General features: G+C 38.7%; 3 protein-coding genes across 7 annotated transcripts; 2 read left to right on the top strand and 1 right to left on the bottom strand.

Moving 5' to 3' along the window:
- Window positions 1–607: 607 nt before the first annotated feature.
- Window positions 608–10,587, top strand: zbtb41 (zinc finger and BTB domain containing 41). 2 transcript variants are annotated; one of them, XM_088429462.1, is made up of 12 exons: window positions 608–897; window positions 988–1,220; window positions 2,063–3,096; window positions 4,232–4,439; window positions 4,769–4,838; window positions 4,929–5,076; window positions 6,693–6,822; window positions 6,895–6,990; window positions 7,064–7,170; window positions 8,483–8,588; window positions 8,697–8,785; window positions 9,301–10,587. In XM_088429462.1, exons 3-12 carry the CDS (start codon window positions 2,154–2,156, stop codon window positions 9,864–9,866), a joined length of 2,463 nt encoding a protein of 820 aa, XP_088285588.1. In that variant the 5' UTR covers window positions 608–897; window positions 988–1,220; window positions 2,063–2,153; the 3' UTR covers window positions 9,867–10,587. The 2 variants fall into 2 exon arrangements, with proteins under 2 accessions (XP_088285588.1, XP_088285589.1); XM_088429463.1 differs by having other exon boundaries at window positions 654–742; window positions 842–1,220.
- On the top strand, window positions 8,726–23,395 carry fggy (FGGY carbohydrate kinase domain containing). Of its 3 annotated transcripts, none has more exons than XM_088429467.1 (16): window positions 8,726–8,785; window positions 15,876–16,082; window positions 16,416–16,527; window positions 17,308–17,459; window positions 17,557–17,645; window positions 18,095–18,210; window positions 18,776–18,904; window positions 19,389–19,492; window positions 19,869–19,976; window positions 20,301–20,362; window positions 20,572–20,734; window positions 21,153–21,227; window positions 21,758–21,878; window positions 22,123–22,217; window positions 22,829–22,890; window positions 23,068–23,395. In XM_088429467.1, the coding sequence occupies exons 2-16, from the start codon at window positions 15,900–15,902 to the stop codon at window positions 23,168–23,170; spliced, it is 1,674 nt and encodes a 557-aa protein (XP_088285593.1). In that variant the 5' UTR covers window positions 8,726–8,785; window positions 15,876–15,899; the 3' UTR covers window positions 23,171–23,395. The 3 variants fall into 3 exon arrangements, with proteins under 3 accessions (XP_088285593.1, XP_088285592.1, XP_088285591.1); XM_088429466.1 differs by lacking the exon at window positions 8,726–8,785 and adding an exon at window positions 14,797–14,814; XM_088429465.1 differs by lacking the exon at window positions 8,726–8,785 and adding an exon at window positions 15,557–15,624.
- Window positions 10,777–14,644, bottom strand: LOC148414992 (complement factor H-related protein 1-like). 2 transcript variants are annotated; one of them, XM_088429469.1, is made up of 10 exons: window positions 14,106–14,644; window positions 13,107–13,286; window positions 12,832–13,023; window positions 12,685–12,756; window positions 12,289–12,339; window positions 11,685–11,729; window positions 11,444–11,605; window positions 11,210–11,374; window positions 11,060–11,085; window positions 10,777–10,977 (listed from the first exon to the last, which is right to left on the bottom strand). In XM_088429469.1, the coding sequence occupies exons 1-10, from the start codon at window positions 14,371–14,373 to the stop codon at window positions 10,966–10,968; spliced, it is 1,173 nt and encodes a 390-aa protein (XP_088285595.1). In that variant the 5' UTR covers window positions 14,374–14,644; the 3' UTR covers window positions 10,777–10,965. The 2 variants fall into 2 exon arrangements, with proteins under 2 accessions (XP_088285595.1, XP_088285594.1); XM_088429468.1 differs by having other exon boundaries at window positions 11,204–11,374; window positions 14,106–14,642.
- Window positions 23,396–24,126: the final 731 nt, after the last annotated feature.

Raw genomic sequence — 24,126 nt, 5'->3', positions numbered from 1 at the left:
AAACTACTGCAGTATTCCCACTATTTAAACTTATTACATTCCATGCTGTGAAAACGTGGGCTTGTTTATTACTATGGCGACAAGTGCAGTATACGCTGGCTGCTGTGTCTGTAACATTCGGTAATAATTGCTCAGGATATTTAAATAATATTGAAAAAAAAACGGGTGAAATTGCTCAAACAAGTAATGAAGAAACAAAAATCGTGCACTGGTGCAGGAGGACGATTCTCACCTCAGCAACCCCCTCATAAATGACAAGGGAAAAGTGCCCTGGTGATAGGAGCACATTACCAGTACGCAATGTCAACTTTTTTGTAATATATTTTTTTAAACCGAGAATAGAGTTTGTGGACATCTCTGAACGGCCTATCCTCACCACTCTGAATGAAATAAAACGTAATGTCTAACTTGTGTAAACTGAAGCTTTGTGTTCTTTAATTACCATAATATAATATTCTAATATAGTTTAAGCTATATAAATGCATAACGTATGGTTAAATATAACAAAGACGTCTTGTCAAAGTGAGCCTTTTAATATTTACGTTTCGACTACATTACCCGAGATTCCGCAGTACCGGAAGTGGAATATTTCGTTTCCGCTTTTTAGTTAACCCCGCCTGTAGTTTGCGTTTCGCGATTAAATTAACATGTCTGATTGTTTATTGCATTCTATAGTTCATTACATATTTAGACGCATTAAACACATAATCGTCACTAGTCACAATGCTTGACCAAACAATTGGTGAGCCGTTTATTGCGACCTCCGTAAACTGGAAGGAGGGTGTTTCAGACGTACAGAAAATTATTATTACTTCGCTTGTTTGTTTTTTTTTTACCACAGCAGGCGTTTTTGGCCGGGGTTCACACATGTTTGTGAAAACAGCTCACATATTCGAGGTATGATATTGGGAGGGAAAAAAAAAGTCTCGATTCAAACGCTAGTATGCATAAGAGCAATGATGTCGTTTGTCAACATCTCCTTTTCAGAGGGGGGCCTGTGCGTTCCTTGGCTGGTAGCATGTTAGGGGTCCTTGAGGTGGAGAGCGAATGTACAACCGCAGCTCGTTCATTTAACCAAAAAAATTGCTGTATTAAGGCTTTACGACGGACTTGATTTCATAATATAACACAGCAGTGTTGGGTTAACGTCAATGGCAGATTTCTGCATCAGAATAATGCAGCTGAGACACTCTTCTAGCAAAACGCCGGTCCTTGTTCCTGTAAGTATAGTCTACTAACTTCCCAAGCATGCTTTTCATGTGTACAATTTGATACATTTTTGTCTGAAGTGCATGATCAAATTCGATTTATGCAGCACTGTGCAACGGAGTCTACGTGAGGACAGTTGCGTAAGGTATACTGTACCATGTTTATGTAAAAAGTCCACTTTTAACATTAAAATGTCTATTTTTAATTATTTAGCTCTCTCTTTTGTTTCACAAAATGGCATTTGAACAAAGGTGTGTAGATTTTTTTAAATCTGCTCTGTAACAGCTAAAGGGAGTATGTGTCATCTGCCTCATCACCAAGTCACTTTATTGCATGCACACATGCGCCTTACAAACCCTGCACAGTGCAGGAAAGCTGTCATATTTTCCACTACATGATATTTTGATATATCATCCTCATATCTATACAGTTTCGTCCACTCCATCTACTCCATAATATGTTGACAATGTAAGTCTATTCATTCATTAGTGGTTTGTTGCCCTTATTGCTCTATTACTGTTATTTTAATTGCCTATTTTTTTTATTTTTTTTTTAGTAGTATAAAACTCCTCCATTATATTCCTGGGTGTCAATATTCTTGTGTGTTTGTGTAAGACAGGGATGTCCAACCACGGTCCTCAAGGGCTGGTATCCTGCATGTTTTCTAAGTTTTTTTTCTTGACACACTTGATTGACATCATCAGCTCATCAACAAGCTCACAGCAGAAGCTTGATAACCTGATCATTTGAATCAGGTGTGTCAGGGGAAGAAACCATGGGATCTCGAGGACTAGGTTTAGACACCCCTTGTTTAAGATGTTTAAATGCTTTCTCTGTTGGGCTTTAATTTCAGGATTAATTCATTTGAACTCAAACACTCCAGTGAAGAAAAGAACAAGTGATTTTTTTTCCACCTACACCAGTACAGTGGGCAAAGCGGTGTCATGAAAAAATATTCAACAACACCTGGCTCCTCAACCAGCTCTGCAAGTGCTCGACGAACTGTCCCACAAACTCGGCATTTGACCATGGAGCATCACAGTTGCAACCTCCTAAACTTCTTGAACGAGGATCGTACTCGGCAGAGGTTCTGCGATGTGTCCGTGTCCGTGGGTGGGAAGCTGTACGGTGCCCATAAAGTGGTATTGGCCCACGGGAGTAGTTATTTCCACGCTGAACTATCAAAGAACCCAGCCATGACCAGTGTGACTCTGGATCACGTGGAGGACTCTGTTTTCCAACACCTGCTTGCCTTGCTGTACACATCAGAGTGCGTTATTGCTGAGACGGAGCTCCGGGCTGTAACTGAAGCGGCGCGCTTCCTGGACATGATGGATGTGTTAAAGCTGCTGTGTGAGGAAGTGCCAAACAACAACCGTATAAGTGGCGATGAGACAGATTCACTGATAGCCACTCAAGGCTCTTTTGATCAGCAGTTTTGCAAAGAAACCTCACCACAGGACCAGAGTCTGAGTGATGCTCTGCCACAAACTCCAAGTAAAAGCCAGGCAAAGTGTGGTGATAAGGTGGCAACCATGCGGAGATCTGCACGAAGAAGGAAACCTCCGACCAAGTATAAGAAAGACCATATGGAGTGCACAAACAATACAGAGGAAACAGAATTAACTCCATCGCCGAAGGGGCAGTTTGAAGAAAGGTGGAATGAAGAAGAAGCAACAGAATACAACCTAGTAGTGGACGAAGCGAAATCATCACACGTTGAAGATATTTTGGGTGAGGAGGATGAAGAAGGCCCAAGTGATGTGGGTGGTAAAGCACCAGCCCTTGGTGTCGTATATCCCGAAGGTCTGGCTCCTGTCATCATCCACATTGCAAGAAGGAAGATTCTCAAATGCCCCCAATGTGACAAGACCTTTGATCGAGCAGGTGAGAATGGAGACGTTTTTTCTCTGCTCTTTCGTCAGAGGTGGTACATTATTTTTGCACTTATCTAAACCACGTTAAACGGTCCCCCGTAGAAGGAATCATTTGATTTATCAAAAACTCTAAAGGGAATTCAGAGCTTTTTTTCTAAATAAACACATGTTCAAAGAGCCAACCATCAATCTATCGCCGCTTGTCCTCACTAGGGTCGCTGGCTTGCTGGTGCCTATTCCAGCTGTCTACAGCAGTAGGCGGGAGACACCCTGAACTGGTTGCCAGCCGATTGCAGGGCACACAGGGTTGAACCATTCACGCACCCAATCACACCTAAGGACAATTTACAGTGTCCAATACACCTACAATGTATGCTCTTTGAATGTGGGAGGAAGCCAGAGTCCCCAGAGACAACCCACACTGGCACGGGGACAACAGGCAAACTCCACACAGAAAGACCAGAGCAAGCTTCCATTGAACTCTGAACTGTGAGGGGGACTTGCTAACCACTTTTCCACCTTGCTGCACGTATATGAAGATAACTGATGAAAATGTGCAAAGATTGAGAAGTACATAGTATTTCAAACATGACAAAACACATAAAACATTGAAATAAAATCCATCATATGCACTAGAGATGCTGATTATAAATGTGTTAATATTGACAAGCCACTCTTATTTGAGTTTGGCTGGTTGAACAATTTCACCCTGACCAACCAATGAGGATAAGAAAATAGTGATATTTTTGGCCTGCTAGTTAGGATTGAAATCTGATTGGTTAAAGATGGGGACGTAAAAGCTAAAATTATCTTTACAACATTTAAGTTTTATGCACCACCACTAATCTAAATATGGTTTGTCTGATTAAGATTGCATTTGTGAGATATGAATTGAAAATGGATTTACACCACTGTTGGTGAAGTTACATGTTAATAGGCTGTCACCTTGCAGAAGATAACACTGCCCTGACAACACATAGAGGTTGAAATCTGACTAGACAAACTCAACAAGCAGTACAACCAAAACAAATGCTACCAATTGGATAGAGTTAACTGTTGCGAATAAAATGATACAATTTCATGGACCAAATTAGAACTTTGTTTTACTACTTTCTTAATTGGTGATTCCGATGCCTACCTACCAGGGAAGTACGAGAGTCACACCAGAGTGCACACAAAAGAGAAGCCCTTCCAGTGTGATGTCTGCCTGCAGCGCTACTCCACCAAGTCCAACTTGACAGTTCACAAGAAGAAGCATGCCAGCAACGCTCCCTTCCAGATGAAAGAGCACAAATGTACCTTCTGTAATAAACTCCACGCAAGTACGAAAACGCTGGCCAAGCATGTCAGAAGGTGAGACTGGGTTCCCTTAAGTTTCAGACATTGTCATGAGCAATTACTTGTAATAAACTTTTGGTTCCCAACCTTTTTATCACCACGGACCGGTCGGTGCTAGAGATTTTTTATTGGGTGGGGGTAAATTGGGTTGGCGACCCCTGGTTTAGAGTATTCCTCTCTATTCGGAGGGGAGTGCCAAGCCCTGTCACAGATACTGAAATTATGCTAATAGTGTAATGAAAGCCACAAAATGCCAGCAACACTGATGCATAAGCAATTGCATTCTGTTAAATATTATGCGGGTAATATGTGGGTTGACATTTTGCTCTCCTCTTTCCTGCCAGGTTCCACCCGGAACACCTCCAAGAGTTTGTCAGTAAGAGGAAGAAGAAGAGTGAAGGCTGGAAATGTCCTGTGAGGGCTGCTTGTATTCTTTATCATTTGGGTAAAGACCCAAACTGACATGAAATGACTTATCATCTTTTGCTTGTCTTGCCGAACCAGATTTGTCTGAAGTCTTTTACGCGCAGGACTCATTTGCAGGAGCACATGATCCTGCATACCCAAGACCGGCCATTCAAATGCACTTTTTGTGACGAATACTTCAGGTCCCGATTTGCCAGGCTCAAGCACCAAGAAAAGTACCACCTGGGTGAGCAGTAGCAGTAAAATTCCCCTTGTTTTATCAGGATAATTTGCTTATTCATTCTGAGTAACTTTAAACCGTTTTTAGAGGCTTAAGAAATATTTTCAATGACTTGGAAACTGGTTTAGACTCGTTTAGGATTAAACCACAGTTAAAACTTCCTCTATCAATAGCACAAGCAGTTTTTAAGTAAGGTTTTTCCACTTTGACCTGTCTTACTTAGAAAAGATGCATGGTAATAAACCACTGACTAAAACAAAAACAGTGACATCCACTTCATGTAACAATTTTAGTTAGACATTAAACAGATTGGTTAATTCGTTCAAATGGAAATATCTTATTCAATTCGAAAGATACATTATGTGTTTAAGTGTCCATTGAACCCCAGGCACTTGTTTTTTTTCTATTATTTTCAAGTGTTGGGCTAAAGGAGTCTAAAAATGGCTGGTGCTAAATTTATTAGGTTCTAAAGTAATCATTTACAGTAGGTCAGTGGTTCTTAACCTTGTTGGAGGCACCGAACCCCATCAGTTTCATATGCTCATTCACCGAACCCTTCTTTAGTAAAAAATAAAATAAGATTTCTTAGACTGAGGGATGGATCTCTGCGGCACAGGCTCCACCGAACCCCTAGGGTTCGATTGAACCCAGGTTAAGAACCACTGCACTAGGTACTAAAGTAAGCAATTACTTTGAGTATTAAAATACCAAGATATTTGATTACTTTGGTTTTAAATTACCATAAGTACCAAATAAGTACCAAAAGTAAGGGGTAATAATAAAAGTAATATATCAATTAATTTAGTACTTAGTACTCGACGGAATTAATTACTTCAGTACCTAGTTGAAATGATTAGTACTTAAGTAATTTAGTCCCAGGCATTTTTAAACCCCACTTTCAGCCAAACACTTAATAAACAATAATTGAAAAAATATAAAGTATCTGGGATTTAATGCCTGGACTTGTAAATGGTAAAAATATGGTTTTGAAATTGGAAAAGGTTACTAATAAGTAATTCAATAACAAAGGAACATTCAAAATAAAGCATTTAATTATACATTTTTAAATATATTTCATTAAATGTCCCCATTAATCATAAATCATGAAAATATTTATAAAAAATGGGAAAATACTTCAAATAAAACATACCGTATTTATTAAGGATATTTAAAGTATTTTTATTATTTAATAAGAGCATTGAAGTTAGTACTGATATTTTTGTAAATGTTAAATAATAAAAATATTTAGAAATTAGCTTGACTTAATATTTCATTATAATTTTTTTAAAATTAGTCTTGTGTGAGTTGGCCCATCTGTTTTTAAAATAAAAATTTTTTAAAAAGGTAAAAAAATCATACAACTGAAAACAATTCAAATATTACAGCTTTTAATTTACTTCATTAAATTATTGTAGCAAATTATTTGTTGTAAAAAGAACTCATTACGAATAAGAAAAAATATTTTGCATACATTAAACTGCTTTGAGTATTGATCATTGAAAGATAATTTAGCACAAATAAAAAAAATATAATAAAAAGGGTTTTTACATAGATCTATATCACCCCCTCCCCTCCATTATCCATATATTCATTTAAAAAACACAAATGTTTTCTTTTTCTAGGACCTTTTCCTTGTGAGATTTGCGGAAGAAATTTTAATGACACCGGGAACAGGAGGCGGCACATCGAATGCACGCACGGAGGGAAAAGAAAGTGGACATGCTTCGTGTGTGGAAAAGCAGTAAGGGAAAGGTGCGAAAGAATCTTCCTCACTCTGTCCGTGAGAACGTTTTCCGAACGATGCTCTGATTTTTCTCCTGTTAGAACGTCGTTGCGGGAGCACATGCGGATTCACAGTGGCGAGAAGCCTCACCTGTGTGGTGTCTGTGGCCAAAGTTTCCGCCACAAGAGCTCATATAGGTTAGTCAAAGGACATCTGAGCTTTCTGACTATTGCTTGGAATACATTTTCTTGCAATTCTCTATGTTGACAGGCTCCACTTAAGAATGCACCACAACGACAGGCGTTACGAGTGCGACGAATGTGGGAAGACCTTTGTACGCCACGATCACCTGACCAAACATCAGAAAACACACTCTGGTACAATCCTCTTTAACGCTCAAATACTCTAAACGTAATCATGATTCTCACAACATTGCAGTAGAAGGATTTGTCATTGCCACAAAGTGATCTTAAAATCAAAAGTGACCAAATGAGTGGTGCCTTGAGATTTGAGCGATCCAGGTTTTTACAGTCGTAACTTGAGATAAGTTTAATTTGACCAATAGCATTTTGTAAGTATTGCATTTTCTGAAAAAATACATTTTATTTAATTATGTCCTTACTCTAACAAAGTAAACAGTTTTGCCACATTTTTTGTGTCAACTCAATCGACAATGTGCTATTCCTTCTGGTTAAATGCACCTTGGCCGCCTGGGGTTCTGTATGCAATACAGTTATACAGACAGAAACTCACATGATGAAGATTTTCACCACTTCTGTAATCTATAATATAACCATAATTTCTCAAGCATTAGACACTCAAACAAAAATGTGTTAATTAAAATCGCCCTGTAAAAGCATTTTTTTCCTCACTTCATGTTTATAATGTGCTCCCCATGTTTGCTGGTATCTATGCCCCCCAAATTATCTGCATCTTAATATATAGGGATCTCTCATGTTCGGACATTTTTTTTTTTAAAGTAGAGAAAGTCTGAAGGTTACCAAGCGTTAGAAACATGTTTGTGGACGAAATAATAAGGCTGTTGTGGACCTGATCAAGATCATAAGAATACATCAGGTGTGCATTCTATGATTGCTGAGATTGGTAATATGTCATATACAGTAATTTCACCGTTGTTCCAGTCATTCCTGTCATTGTTGTTATCGCTAGAGTTAGCCTAGCGATTCAAAGTTAGCGCACTCATTCCCCACATATGGAAATAATGCATGCTTGGACTCTTATTTTCTTATTGTGGACCTGAAAGAGAAAATGTAGGCACTTTATAAAACATGCTATATTTCTTGAGTTTTTAAGGGGCTTGAAGAGTCGACACGGAGGTACCGTAAATGCTCAAGTCCAGCACACCTTCCGTGTGGAACATACAAATCATAGTCTGCTTTGACACAGGCAAATGTTTTGCATTGTTTTTCAACGTTAAGCTAGTAGACTGAAGTCATGTGGTTGTTTCAAAAACATAATTTATCATCTCTGAGTTCTTTGGGAGTGGCGATAAATAGTTGCAGGCTAGAATGCTTTTTGTGAAGTGACCTGATTCCACTACAACCATACAGCCAGCGTACCTGGAATTCTTGTTCGGGAGTCAGAGAAAAGAATCGGACTTGAGTCACTTGTATCTCAAGGCACACCTGTGTGTAACTCTACAAGTACAGTGTATCTATTTTATTTCAGGGGAAAAAGCACATCAGTGTGAGGAATGCGGGAAGTGCTTCCGGCGCCAGGATCATCTAGCGGTCCACTACAGGAGTGTTCATTTGGGAGAGAAAATGTGGCAAAAGTATGTTGTTGATATATATATGTAGTTTATGTGGTTTTAACAATTTTATTCTCGCCTCAATATGGGGTGGGAAAAAAAAGAAACTAGATTAAGTTTCTATTCTTGCAGGTATAAAACAGCCACACATCAATGTGAGGTTTGCAAGAAAGAATTCAAGGGAAAATCCAGTTTGGAAATGCACTTCAGGACTCACTCAGGTACTTGTGTTAATCTAAGTTTACCACCATGGGACACATATGAGGTGTCTTTGTTTATTTATGAATTCCAGAAATGTATAGTTAATTTTTTTTTTTTTTTAAGCACAGTGAAGCTCCCCTTTATTGGTTTAAAATGTTCTCATCCTATCATTTAATCCTTCAATATTCACTGACAAAAATCCAATAGCTGTTTCGTGTTCAGTATTGTGATGCAATGTTACTTTGGCGCCACCGTGTGGACTCTTAGTGTTGTTGTTGGGTTTGAGTCAATGATTCCCTTTTTTTTTTTTGTCCCGAGTTGAGCGTATTTGCAAGTTTAGGTTTTGGCTTTTCTGTCCAACAAAGCTAGTAATAACCCATGCACCTGCGCCATCACTGCATTTTATTGATTATTGTCGATTACCAGCACTTGATGGTACTAAAAATTTAAGTTTGGTATCGGTTCCAGTATTTGGCGCAACACTACACCAAAAAGTATATGAATTTTTGTCATTTGTTTGACATTTCCGTGAAAGGTGAAAAACCCTTCAGTTGTCCAGAGTGCCACCAGACGTTTCGGATCAAGAAGACCCTGACTAAGCACATGGTGATACACTCGGATGTCCGTCCTTTCAACTGCCAACAGTGCAACGCTGCCTTCAAGAGAAAAGACAAGCTTAAGTATCACGTGGACCATGTCCACAGCAGCCGCTTTCTCGAGCAGCCACTTGGTGGTAGCCTGGGCCAGGACAAGATGGGCCCGGATCCTTTTAGTTCAGGACCCAAGTCGACAGCTACGGACGTCTGTGCGCCTGATACTTTACATTCCGTCCAGATGGTGGGTAGGCCCAGGCAGGGTCAACTGGACGCTCACGTGAGCATGCACGCTGTAGAGCCGCAGCCGAATTCGGGCTACCAGAGCTCAGAGCTCGCATTTTTAGAGAAGTACGCCCTGGCGCCCCAGTCGGCCACCGCCGTCCCCCCCGTGAGGCCCGATCAGGTGCTCGACACCCGAGAGCAGGCGTACCTGGGAACGCTGCTCGGTTTGGATTCCACTTCCGCCGTGCAGAACATCTCTCACACTGACCCAAGTCACCGGTGAAACAGGGACAGTCTTCTAAATTAAAGCGGAATCGAAGGAACTTATTGTTACAGGCACTAATAATAACAGTATTACCTAGACTTGAGTGTTTATGCTACTTAGTGGGCTTCATATACACTTGGGTGAAGTGGAGAAAAAATGGAGATTAACAGTAACCAGTGTATAAAAATACTGATTTCATGAAGGTCCAATTCACTGGCCCTGTGAGAACACGTGACATATGATTGGTTCAAAAAACAGTCCCATGCTAATACAGTGCTACCTTGACGGACAAGTGCTTTCGGGTTGTCTTTTTTGCTTTGTGTCGAGAGCCAAAATGTATGTCACAAATACAAAGCCCTTACAAGGAACTTAAAGGATGAGACGTCCTCGCTGTGTGCTAACTGACCAATCAGCCCTCTAATAATCTGAGCTTGTGATGTCACTCAAAAGGCCCCTATTCTTAGTGCATTTTATTCCTTCACATTCTCTATTAATATGCTTCTATATTCATATTTTACAAACACACATATTAGAGTAAATTTAGTTAGGAGTTTGAATTCTAGTCAATCTAACACTGCATTTGCATGAAAATTAATAATTCACGTTTCAAATGAAACTTTAACATTTACACCTGATTTGATTTGGGCCCAAATTTTGCAAAACGTCATGCACTTTCTGTCGCTTGTTCAGCACAGTCAACAAGCTTATCTCCAAATGTGAAACAGTTGACAGCCTCCATATTTACTGTGTTAAATTATTAAATAGGATGTGAAATCTCTAATTTATGTAGCGCATTCCATTCAAACAACTGCATCTTCAAGTCTCATGACTACAGTTAAACAATTCTGTTCAGTGTCATCTCTGCAGCATTCAACTTCATGGATCAAAGGTTGATGGCTCAAAACACAGGAGTACCACATTGTGACCCTTGCGTTATACGTCAGGCTTTATTCACCACATTCCATCAAACATCACACACACCATGTTGTTGATGTGAGCGAAAAGCAAGTAAACAAAAGATATTAATTCGGCTTTCAATAAAACAAAACATATAAGAGGAGGACTTGTCTACAGTAACCCAAGAGCTCTTGTGGGAAGCATCTTCAATCTTGCCCCTTTAGCATGAATTCTGAAGGAAAAACCAGGATTTCGTCAGTCACAATAAAAAAGCAAAACTAACATTGTATAGAGAAAAAAATAATGCCACTTACAAACTTCAGCTCCCACCAATTACAACCTGAAACAATCATAAAAAGATGTAAGTAACTGATGTTTTTGTCAAGGCCACGCATTTGTTTCATTGCACAGTTGTGTGTGGCACTTGAAAGAATTGTCAACCATTGATTTCAACTTACACTTGCCTAACGTTATCCTTCCGTTGTTGCATCGTACCTCCGAATAATGATTCGTCAACCAGTGGTCCAGTTTGACACATTCCAGTCTCACCGTCTCCCCATCGTTTATAAATTTTACTCCGCTGAATTTTAACTGAGTGTATTGATCGGTATCCACAGAACAGTAGGTGGCTGTACGCAGGAAGCAAAAAGACAGGCGTTCTCCTCTTGTTTTTATTTTGTTGGTTTCAATAGCTTTACCTTTACAAGTTGGTGATGTTGACCACTGGCCGTTAGTGTAGCAGAACACTTTCTCTGGACCAACTTGTTTGTAGAAACTGCGACATTGGTATCTCAAAAACATAGGATCCTTTTCCACAATCTCCCCATCAGTGACAATGGGCATTGCTCCACATTGGTCAACTGAAATGGGAAAACAAAAACGGTGTCAAACATACCATCAAAAACTTAGGAAACCAATAGATCATGAATGAATACGTACTAGTCGTAACTCGTGGATCAGTAGAACCGGTGTTGGTTGATGATCCTGCAAAATCGAGTGACCACGCCATAATTAAAACTTATTTTTTTGTCATTTAAAAACATGTTTAGTAGGCCCATGTTGCTTTACAAATACACTGAAATGTTTGGAAACACCCTCTAACTTTTATTTTCATTATTTGAAAACAACTTAAATCATGGCTTACATACTTAAGTTGCTAATATGAGGACATTTTGATACAATTATTTACTGTAGGTAATTAAGCATTAGTCAATTACTTTAGATAAGTATTAATATCCATTAATATCCATTACATCAGGTATATAAATAGTAATCAATTATTTTAGATACTAAAGTAATCAATCACTATGTCACTATAGGTACTACTGTTCATGATCAATTACTGTACCTAAAGTAATTAAATACCAGCCATTTTTAGACGCTTTTTAAGTGAAACACTTGAAAAAAAGTAGCTTGGATTGACTGACTGGACTATTACTCTAATTATTAGAGTAATAGTAATATTAGAGTCTAATATATATACAGCGTATAGAGAGACACACACACTACACGCTTGACATAGACACTACATACTTGAACCTACCTCCAGTGTTTCCTCTTCCAGACCCGCTGTCTCCACTACCTGGTCTTCTCCCTGGATTGAAATAGCGACAACATAAAAACATAAACTGTGTCATATTTAATATGTCATATTTAATATGTTGAATGTTGAAGTAAATACATGTATGTACAAAACTGATGAAAGGGAGAAAAATCCACAATGATCACTTGAGTTGGAAGGACTTAAATTCTTTTGTTGTCAAAACTATGACGACAAGGCTTGGTTTTGGTTACAGTTTACAGTGTTTTTTTTTTTTTTTTTACAGTAACTGTTTTGGACTGTAAAAAGCAATATTATTTGTCTATTTTGAGTTATTTTACTGATTGTCGTGCACAGCCCTTAACAGAACGGTACCAACAAATTTGACCATGTCCATACCTCCACCCGTAGGCCCTGTCTCCCTGCCAGTAGATGTTGTGGAGCCACCAGTAGTTGGCTTTGTTTCTTCAACTGCAAAATAATCACGCAGGATAAGAGTTTATACAATGATCGAAGTTAATGGTTCATTCACTTTATTTTACTTACTGCAGGGAGGTGCAACCGACCAGGTTCCACTGATGCAAAAAATAGACTTTTTATGTTTTCCCTCTATATCGTATCCACCTTCACATTCGTACAGTATTTCAGTATCAGCAGCATACACATCCTGGCGAGGGCCCTGATTTATGATGACGGCGTGGGGAATTTTAGGGGGCTCGTCACATGCCTGGTTATTTCCTGCGTAAAAAAAGCTCGATAGAAGATATCTGCAGTATACAAGGTAATATGACGGGATGTTTTAAAAAAGCAGACTAACTTACGCTCACAGACTGGTACAGAGAGCCACGTGCCGTTAACACATTGAGCTGTAGCATCCCAGTGTTTGCTTGAATAACCGGCATCACATGTTATCCTTATTACGTAGCCGTTTTCATACCAACCCATCGAGCTTGAAGTGTATTTTGCATGAGGGATGCTTGGTGGAGCGCAATTTTTGACATCTGGGGGACACAAATGAAAAAAAAAAGCAGCATTAAACCTTATATAGTAACTTTTATTATGATCGTACAGTCTATGAATTCTTTTTAATATTAGCTGCACTCGTGACTCATGTCCAATATGTCTTGGGAAGTATAAACTACTGACTAATCTACTCATCTGCATAACGTTGAGTGCAGTATAATTGTTATATTTATTTTTACATGAACAAAGATTAACAATGTATTTATTTTCGTCAATATTTGGCGAATTACTTAGAATTAATGTAAGTATACATATCTATTAAAAGTACTCTTTTTTTAATATATTTACAGACTATAATTAATGGGTTGATTTTTTTTGTAACTGAAAAATATTAAAATATTTTACATTTTACAATGATTTTAAATGTATTTAGCTTAATAGAATTTATTGTAAACAAAACATTGACATATTTTATTTCACATGCATTTGTTAATTTGAAATGAATTTATTTCAGTTAGTTGATGCATTTCAAATGCAGATATGACTAAAATAAAAATACATTTTTAGTTTTTATTTAATCATCAGTAGATAAGAATTAAAAGATAAGTAGATAAGTAATTAATATATATATATATATATATATATATATATATACATACACACATTTTTTTCTTTTTTGTATTTATTTATTTATTTATCTATATGTAGACACACAATATTTCACATAGTCTAAAACACATGTTTTAAAATTTTTTAAGTTATGACTTGACTCAATTAGCCCATAAAAAAATAAAAGAAAAATTAAATGGAGCGTGTCAGCACATTTCTTCCCTCTTATATACAAGTCCAACACTTACCAATACATTGTGGTTGAGTGGACCATTTACCATTGCTGCATGTTGTCGTTGCCCACCAGCCCTCCACTGCTGGTTTGAATCCATCTTCACAAGCGTAAGACAACACGATTCCATGCGAATATGTGTCTTGTTGAGGAACAACATAACCTCCATTTAGACTTGGTGCGCGACAAGAACGCCCGCTAGCTGAAACGCAGCGATGAGCTCCAGAAAACCAAAGCAGGGAAATCCATCCAATATACTCTTGGAACCTGCCTAGCAGCACCATGGTTTGAAAAATATATTTCGAGTCGGAAAGTCTTGCTGTGAGCCTGGTTTCTGACAGTGGTCAGTAAACAGATGCAGCTCTGACCTTCCCCATATCAGCTTGGAGATGAAGAAAGAGCAAACATTACTGAGTAAAGCATCAAAGTATTACTCAAAAGCCAAAACAGAAATGTACAAATGGGCCCTGCACTTGAGTCACAGCAACCGTAAATGTAAAATTTCCTGAGTTCATTATCTTGTTAAGCAACAAATGCTGTCACATGTAAATAGGTGCTGGTTGAATTGATAACAAGGTCTGCAGTGTTTCAGCATTTGCACCCCCCCCCCCCCCCCAAAAAAAAAAAATAAAAAAAAAAATCAATGATTGTGTCCAGAATTTTGCAATTGCTTTCCTGGCAGCTTTGATCAGCGGCTGGCATTGGTATGGAGCAGTACAAAAAAAGTGAGTACACCCCGTCTTCACAACACTGAAGAAATTACATGTGTTACAATTTAACCCCATGGGGTATTTGGTCCAATTCTTTGATCTTTACATCAAAAGCATTTTAAATCCAAGGGAAAGCATTGAAAGAAGACAACATGGAGCTGAGATTGCACCCAGATGGTGCCAGCATGTCACATTTCAACATGGCATGGCCAGCTTAGTTAGTGCACTACCAGGAACGAGCCACCCCTTGGCTAAAACACTGTGAGACTGATGTGAAATAAAATGACCCAAAATTGGTCAAAATACTGCAAATGTGTACAACTTGTAGACCTATTACAGTGTATCGCTTGCACTCACATTGTGTGTGTATGTATATATATATATATATATATATATATATATATATATATATATATATATATATATATATATATATATATATATGTACTGTTTTGCTCAGTTTTTACCACAGTATGGTCTTATTGTTGGTTTATCAGTTGAGCAAAGTTCTGATTACTTCTCACCACACGCAACAGACTAATGAAATGAACACAACACTATATGACTTCGATTTTATAGACCATTCATATTCAAAACAATTTAAACTTGAGGCGAAATCTTTATCCATAACCATAAATTGTTGCTATCGACATTGGGGGCACACATAGAGTATGGACTTGATTTCCCCCATGACTTTGTCACGCCCATTGAGAAACGCAAATGATACATTTTGGACGTTTTCTCTTTCCGTTTTCCAAGCGCGTCGCTCGCACAAAGTGCATTCTTCTGGAGCGAGAAGGCGAAAACTTGGGTTTCTGTCACTGCGTGAGTTCAGGAATGTTGTGTCTGCTCTTGGTGCATAATTTAAAATATAATTTAAACTTGCAAACTTGCGTGTATCTTATTTGTTCCTGTCGCCGCTGCACCGAAAGGCTTCTTATTTTTTCGTCGCATTCATTTCAAGCACATGCCTCGTAGAAATGCGTAATTTGGGTCTGCTGTTTATATATATGTGTATATTCTGCTCGAATGTTTGCACTAAACGTGTTACCGCCTGGTTCCGAATGTCTGCCCAGGGCTAGCAGCCGGTTTTCCCTCTCATGGCTGAAGTCTTCTACGTCGGAGTTGATGTGGGCACTGCCAGTGTGAGGGCTGCTCTAGTGACCAGAGATGGTCATTTGAAGACCGCTGCTCAGGAACCCATTAGCATCTGGGAACCTCACACTGACCATTATGTGCAGTCTTCCTGTCAGATCTGGGAGAAATGCTGCGCTGTTGTCAAGGTAGGAACGAGCTACACGAGGACAACCAAGCAGGAAATGCCTAAATAGCGCCCCCTAGACAAGCGCTCAATTGTATGAAAAGAGGGATTGACTGGCTCGTACTATAATCTCTTGAGGCACAGGGAAACATACGTATGAAAAATGACAAATACATTTTGAAACAAATGCATGAATATTGAAATAAAACATGTTGAAATTCAATAATACAGCAAACATATACATTGTCACAACATTTGTTTATGTGTTGAATCGTATACTTTTTAAAAAAAAAATATTTTGGCATACTTAGTCATCCATACAAATGGCAATACTGTGTGTTTTTTTTGTGGTCAGGAAGTGACACGGGGAGTGAAAAAGAAGCAGGTCAGAGGAATCGGTTTCGATGCTACATGTTCCCTTGTGGTGTTGGATCAAAGCTTCCAACCTGTAGCAGTCAATCAGGATGGTAATTTCATCATTTCACCCAATCACATTTAACGTGATGGCTATTCCAATGTTTGTCATCACGCATCGTAGCTCCATCTGCTGGACAAACGCTTGCTGGTCAGCAAACAATTGCCATAAACTTGAGCAGGACTGTGGGGGCGAAAAGTTTGAAACTTGATACCACTTTTTTTTTTTTTCAAACCGATACCAGTACGTGCACTATAGCAACCTCTTAAGTATACCAAATAAACAGATAAATAGATACCAAATAAACAGATACCGCTAATACTTTGATACTTAAATATACAAATGATGGATCATTTTAAAATAAAGCTTTTGTTCTGACAAAAGTAAATATTAATGTTCAATATAAAACAAAACAATCTGAATTTGGGATTCATTTGTATTAAATCAACAAAAGTACAAAATTACATTTCCAGCAAAGTCTTAGTCTTTGTTCAAAATAAACGGACGCACAAAATGTTCAACTGTTAAGCATGACACTATGAATTTGGCAAAAAAGTAACAGGTCAGGGTAAAAGGTAAAAGGTCTTTGTTGTCTTAACTACATTCACCGGGAAATATACTACTTGTTAATGCAATATTAATTATTACAACAATCTCAGTCAAGGAAAGCAGGCAAGAAAGTAAGTAGGCAAATATATGTTTCAAGTAATGTCATCATACCACCCAAATTGATTTCATAAATAAACATAAAATGTTGGAAAGATCACACTAATAAAGTCCTCCTAATAAAGTAATACTACTGCCGCTGTGACCGACTTTCTTCCTCATCCAGGAAACAATGAAAGAAATGTGGTGATGTGGATGGACCATCGTGCTGCTGAGCAGGCCGCCCGTATCACAAGCACAGGCCACAGCGTCCTGAGTCGGGTCGGAGGGGTCATGTCACCAGAGATGCAACCACCTAAACTACTCTGGCTCAAAGAGGTGAGAGGTGAGCACAGGTGCAATGTTTTTGTTCCCACGCGGTTGTGTGTGACTTTTGGGGTTTTAAAATTTGATTTTTTTCTTTTCACCTCTGCAGAACTTAAGGGAAAGCTGCTGGAACAAAGCTGCTCATTTTTTTGACCTCCCAGACTTTCTCTCATGGAAAGCCACCGGCTCACTGACCAGGTTTCTTATGCCGCAATAATAATCTTCTGATTAGATAGATTTATGATCGAATTGAAGAACGTATTGACCCTTTATTAGTTCTGCATTTGGGAAATTTTATTTTTAAGGAGACATATCGTAAACAACAGCAGCACACAGGCAAAAAAAAACAAAACAAAAACACAACCTAAGATGAATACTTTACATGCAGATGTGATTGACGCATACAGTACATGAATGTCTCTATACTGAACACGTGATTATGTAGTAGGCAGTATTTTGCAACATTGTAAGCAAGCAAATATGTGTCCTTCAATAGTTTATGAACTAGCAGGATACAAATAAATTGCTGAAACATCAGCAAACTAACTTTACACAGTGGAGTTATCTTACTGTATAAACAGCATATTCAATGTTTGTAACAAACGGTTTCATTTGATGCAAATGCTATTTTCTTCCCTGTTTAACAGATCCCTTTGCACTCTGGTTTGTAAATGGACATATTGCCCCCCAGAAGGATGGGACATCAGTTTTTGGACTTCAATAGGACTGGAGGATCTCACTGAGAGCAACTTTTCCAAAATAGGTACATTGGGAAAAAAAATTGTAAAACCATTAAATAGAATTGTTTTGAATATAGTTTCATTTAAAACGCAGAATGAGGATAAATGTTCCCATTTAGTTTCCTGACGGGGTGCCTGACATTGCTTGATTGTAGCGAGAGAGTGAAAAAATGTTTCATGGCTTTGCCGGTTGGGGAGCTGGGCAAGGATAAATACAGAAAAAATCTTCAATGTCGCAATCGTATTTGAACTTTGTCGTTCAAGCTCGCTGGTAAATGTGTTCAAATAAAAAGCTGAACTCGAAAGGGCCACTCTACAGAGTTGGCTGGAGGAGCTAGAAGTTTTTTCTTTAAAACGTCACAACTTCAAATGACATTTGCACTTTGAAAAGCAGATACCATCAAGCTACTGAATATACCTATGACTAAAACCCACATTCACATAATTATAAAGAATGCGGTTAGTTTTCCTCTAGATGGCATCCTGGCAGCAGGTAAATGAAAACCGGAAGCTTGCACATCTTTTTTTCCACCGGATAAGTCATGAGCTGTCATGCATATTGCCCATTATAAATGATTTATGTTTCAGGCAACATGACGTGTTCTCCTGGGAGTCCTCTGGGAGCTGGCCTGACCCAGCAGGCAGCAGCAGATTTGGGTCTAGATCCAGGAACAGCAGTGGGGGCTTCGCTCATTGATGCTCACGCTGGAGGCCTTGGTATCTCATATAGAACATTATTTTTTTTAACATCAGCTCTTTCTTTAGTCAACTGGAACGGTGGCTCTCTTTTTTTTTTCAATGGTATAATATTTATTTATAATATTTCTTCGACCAAATATCCCCTAACCAGTATAAATTGTATATCTTACAGAGAAATCTAATATTGAGTACAGTATTTTGAAAGATAGTGGAAAACAATAATACAATTCATTGCAATTATGTCCCTAAAACACATTTAAACAATGGCTTGCTTCGTGTTCCGATTAATCTGTACTTAATTTGAAAAGAAAAACGTACTGTTTTTGTCACAACATTAAAACCATTAAATTAGATTAGCTCATACCTCTGGAAACCACACTTTAAAAGCATTTTGTTCCCTACTGGGCATGTGCAGAAAAAAATAGGGTTTGCATCAAAAGAATGTTACAGTAGTTGTTTCTTTTTCACACAGAGGGATCAGTTTTTTGCTTTGCCTCCCCAGGTGTGATAGGAGCAGATGTAAAAGGCTTTCAGCTGCCATGTGAGGGCCATCCGATCACAACACGCACGGCCATGATTTGTGGGACTTCATCATGTCACATGGCGGTGAGTACAGTTGATTTATTTACACAAATGCTCTCATTTGTGTACCCCGATGCACATTTTTTTCTTTAGCTATAACACACTCTTGGAGTAGTTCCTGTTTGCTATGTCTTTGAAAGTTGTTATTATTATTATTATATTTTCTAAAAAATAAACCAAAAAAGCAATTCAATCAGAGTATTGTGCTTATGACTGAACACATGAGGGTCAAATTTACAAAAAGAATGACAGCGCTGCCAGCCAGTTTATGCGGATTTGACCACTGACATAGATCAAATAAAAATGATTGAAAGTCTCTTGTGTTTCTGTAAACGTGAAAGCATGTTTTCTAGTCATGTGTTGTTGTCATAAACTAATGATTGACTAAAACTTTGACCAGATTAGTAAGCAGCCACTGTTTGTGCCTGGAGTGTGGGGTCCGTGCCTGTCCGCCATGGTACCAGACGTGTGGCTAAATGAGGGAGGACAGAGCGCCACGGGACGTCTGGTCAGTGTATTCTCATTTGGGGATACTTGTATGTAAGACAAGCCCAGATATTAGTCACAAATCAAGCCCAACTGATAAATTCCAATGCAATGTATTCTCTCAAATAAAATACAGCCAAGGATGAATACAATGTTAAATTTTGTGAAATTCCCCCATGAGAATTTTGAATGCATTTTTGTTTTTCATATTGCATTGCCAGGGTGCACCTAATCTTTTTGCTTTTTAATGATGTTGAGGTGGGATACATACAATGCATCACTAATCCAAAAAGTGCGCATGTTTTGTTGTGGTCATTTGATGTTTTCCATGCATGACCTCCTTCAGATTGACCACATGGTGAAGGGTCATGCCGCTTACACACAGCTACAGGAGAAGGCGCAGCAGAGGTTAGTTTGATTCATTCAGGATTTTGCTCTTCAAAAACACTGGGAGACAGCTGTCATTGTTAATTAACTGACACACAATACTGTTCGGTTTGTTATATATATTTTGCTATACAAAATGTATAGCAATATTTTGCTACTAAAACTAGTTAGCTAATGGCTGTACTTCGCAACCATGATCCCAAATATGTTTTTTTTTTTTTTTTTTTCAGTTGTCAAACAACAGGCAACGACATCTACGGCTACCTTAACAGCCACCTACGTCTAATGGCTTCAACATGCTCGGCTGTTGACTTGCTGGGCTCAAGTCTTCATGTGTGGCCAGACTTTCACGGGAACAGGTCACCGCTGGCTGATCCCACCCTGAAGGGCATGGTGAGTTCCATCTTACAGGAAAGATTATACTTTTGTCTGTGGTAATACCTAATGACACACTGTATATATTGTGAGATGACCATTTGAAATGGTTCCCAGGTTTCTTCGTAAAGTCTGTAACATGGTTTGAGGGGAAAAAAAAAAGATTTAATAGTGCACCACTCCAGGAGCGTAGCCAGAATTTTTTGTATGGGTGGGCAGGGTGTCACAACCTCTCAATGAAGGGTGACTTGGGGTGGCACACACACTTAGGGTGAAATGGCTCTTGGAAGGCTGATTACAAAAGATCATTTTAAAGGAATAGAAAAAATACTCCAAAAAGGTTTTGTCACAATCAACCCAAAACACATTGAGTTTAACCTTAGTGGTCTCGCTGCTGTATTTCAAAGTGTGTAATTGAATGATGACTGTTTTGTAGGTGGTTGGCCTGTCTCTTTCTCAATCCCTGGATGATTTGGCTCTACTCTACTTGGCCACCATACAAGCTCTGGCGGTCAGTCCACTGCTTTTATTTTGTTTCAAATTGCCTCCTATGAGACTTTCGATTTGATTGTATACTGTATGTGTCACAGTTCTCCATAGTGGAGAATGGAGACAAATAACACAACCTGAGTCAAGAGATCCTCTTTTCTATGCCTTTTATTTCTTTCTCAAGCAGGATGAAGTTTACAAATTCAAACAAAGAAATTCGCCTTACTCTCGCAGGGTGTGGTACAATCTTGCAAAAACCAGGGTGTGGTTTACTACTTTCCCAAGCTATCGGGGATCTTCCACTCTCTTTAATAAAGAACTGGTTCACTCAGCTCTATTCATTATTTCCACAGAACCGATTCAACTAGCTCAGTTCTCCTTGTGCGTAGCAGTCTCCCTTCGGCAAACATACAGTCAACACTTCTTCTTACCACATTCTGAGCAAATACTAATTATTCAATATTCGGGTTTGTGTTTAAATGAAATACCTCTGTATATTTTTCCATGAGTATGCACCTCTTTTTCCCTCACTGGCTCCTTCTCTGTTTTCAGCTTGGTACACTACATATACTAGAAGCCATGAAAGAAGCTGGGCATGACATTAAAACCATTTTCCTATGTGGAGGCTTGAGCAAGAACAGCCTGTTTGTGCAGACTCACGCCAATGCAACAGGTACAAATTACAAACAAGGGATCATGATATGCTACTGTCTATTTCAAAACTCACTATCGCTAAAACGACATACACACCCCTCCAAAAGCATTGAGACAGTGACATTCATTCCTTTATTTTTGCGTAAGCTTAAAATCAGAAACTATTTATTGATTACATTCTAACTGTGAAAAGAGTGTACAGGACACATGTTATGTTCTTATTCATTTTACAATGGTAACATAACCACTTTGATCATATTAAGGGTTGCCTGTGGTGTTGCCAGAACAGACAGAGGCTGTATTGGTTGGTGCTGCAGTTCTTGGTGCGTGCGCATCCCAGGACCATGGCACTATACAGGTGGATAACATGCACACACATTCACATTTTCATCTTTCATTTATCTTTCCTTCATTATTTACCTGTTAGCTTTTTCTTGGATGTTATTTCCTTGCGTGACTAGTACCTTATGTTGTTATCTGCTCCAGTCATGGAAGCAGTGGCTAACCACGTTCATCTGCTGGTCCGACCTTAAACACAAATATTGCATTCCACATTACAAGTTTTTCACCTATTTTTACGGAAGAAAGTCAGACCTCTGCACGGTCTGCTTAAGATTTAAGATGAGAAATAATCTTCTGCCCAGTTATCATCCCTTGTGATCTGGCAGCATCACACCAGAGAATGATGAGCCTCTAAGCCATATACACTAAAAATAAGACATTGTTGTTTGGACTAGGCCGCACCTGTCAAGCCCCCCCATCCAAAGACTAGCAGCAGGCAGTTGTTGTGTCTGAGCCACTGGATTTCGCAGCTTTAGAGTGCAGAGAGGCCATGCACTGCATAAGTTATGAGCTGAGCTGCATCAAAACCACTTTAGCCCAATTCTTTCTACAGCTGGATCATGGCTGGCCTCAAAGTGTACGACGTTATTTATTAAGGGATATTTTACGTTTTTATGACTACTTAAGGAGGCGATGGCGAAAATGGCTAAAGTGGGAAAAGTTGTTGCCCCTGATCACAGCCTTCAGAGGTAAGGTCAACTTCTCTCTTTCTTCCTTATTACGTCTTATTGATTGACATTTTGACATGTTAACATAGGAAACCATAAATTCACTTGTCACAATAGGCATGCATTATAAAAAACAATCATCAATGATTTGCTGAAGTTAAACTAGCAAATGTGGAATAAATGTAAACTCTTTTGTAGATTTTACCAAAGGAAGTATAAAGTATTTCGGCGCCTTGTTGACCACCAGAGGGAGTACCAGGCCCTCATGAACACTTCTGCGACGGAAAGTCACTCACCGTAATCAAAGGTGCTACGAGAGAGTTGACAAAAAGATACCTTTGGAGGGCTCCACAATAATTCTTCAATAATTCTTCAATTTCTAAAGACTTGTGGAATCCCTGTCAGTCTTAGGCCATCATTCATCACCTCCGCCTTCTTTCAACGCGAACAACTATGCTCTGCAGTATTGTATGTTAGAAACAATGATATGTCTCTGCATTTTCTCCTATTAAATAATCTACATTCAGTTACAGTTGTCTTTCATATGTGCAATAACACATTGCATTATTTTGTAAAATATGTTCAATGTCCTCTTCAGTTGTAAAATTCTACAAAATGCAATGGTGAGAACTGTTATCAATAAACAACTTTACCAGTTGTCTTTAAAATTGTATTTACATGATAGTTGTAATCAACATTGCATATGCTTAAAATTGCTGATAACATCACATATTACTCTTTAATAGTGCATTGTCTACCTTAAAACTCATTCTTCTCACGCAGTTTTTGTTTTTGGAAACAAAAACTCTGCCGCGTGCGTGTGTGTGTTTTTAAATGTAGCTGTTGTATCAAATGTGAGATTGTGTTGGATTAACCTAATGAAGTCCCCATTGATTGTCAAGGTGAGCCGGTTGCTAGCGGCTACCAGCATGAAGGTTGATAAGCTCTCTGCTGACCTGCTGAAGGGGGGTTGCCTGATCCTCAACAGCTGGGTTAACATTTGACTTCAAACTAAAATACATAGGTAATAAATGAGGGGCACAGGGTGTATGACAGAGGACAAATCTTTCTATCTTGGGGTGTAGCTTGCAGAGGTCAATGGTGTTGCAAGCCCCCTTTTTTAAATTAAAATTCTCTATGAGACACAAAGGGCATTTCACACAATTCCAGACTGGAGTAATCACCCTATTAGATCATTGTTTTAAAGCAGTCCTTCTCAAATAGGAGGGTGGGGTCCTCTGAGATGGGCGTATGTGA

The sequence above is a fragment of the Hippichthys cyanospilos genome, chromosome 12, assembly GCF_059441005.1.
Source record: "Hippichthys cyanospilos isolate Australia breed blue-spotted pipefish chromosome 12, RoL_Hcya_1.0, whole genome shotgun sequence".
Taxonomy (NCBI): domain Eukaryota; kingdom Metazoa; phylum Chordata; class Actinopteri; order Syngnathiformes; family Syngnathidae; genus Hippichthys; species Hippichthys cyanospilos.
Note: the sequence above shows the minus strand (reverse complement) of the source record. Positions and strands in the feature narration are given on the sequence as shown.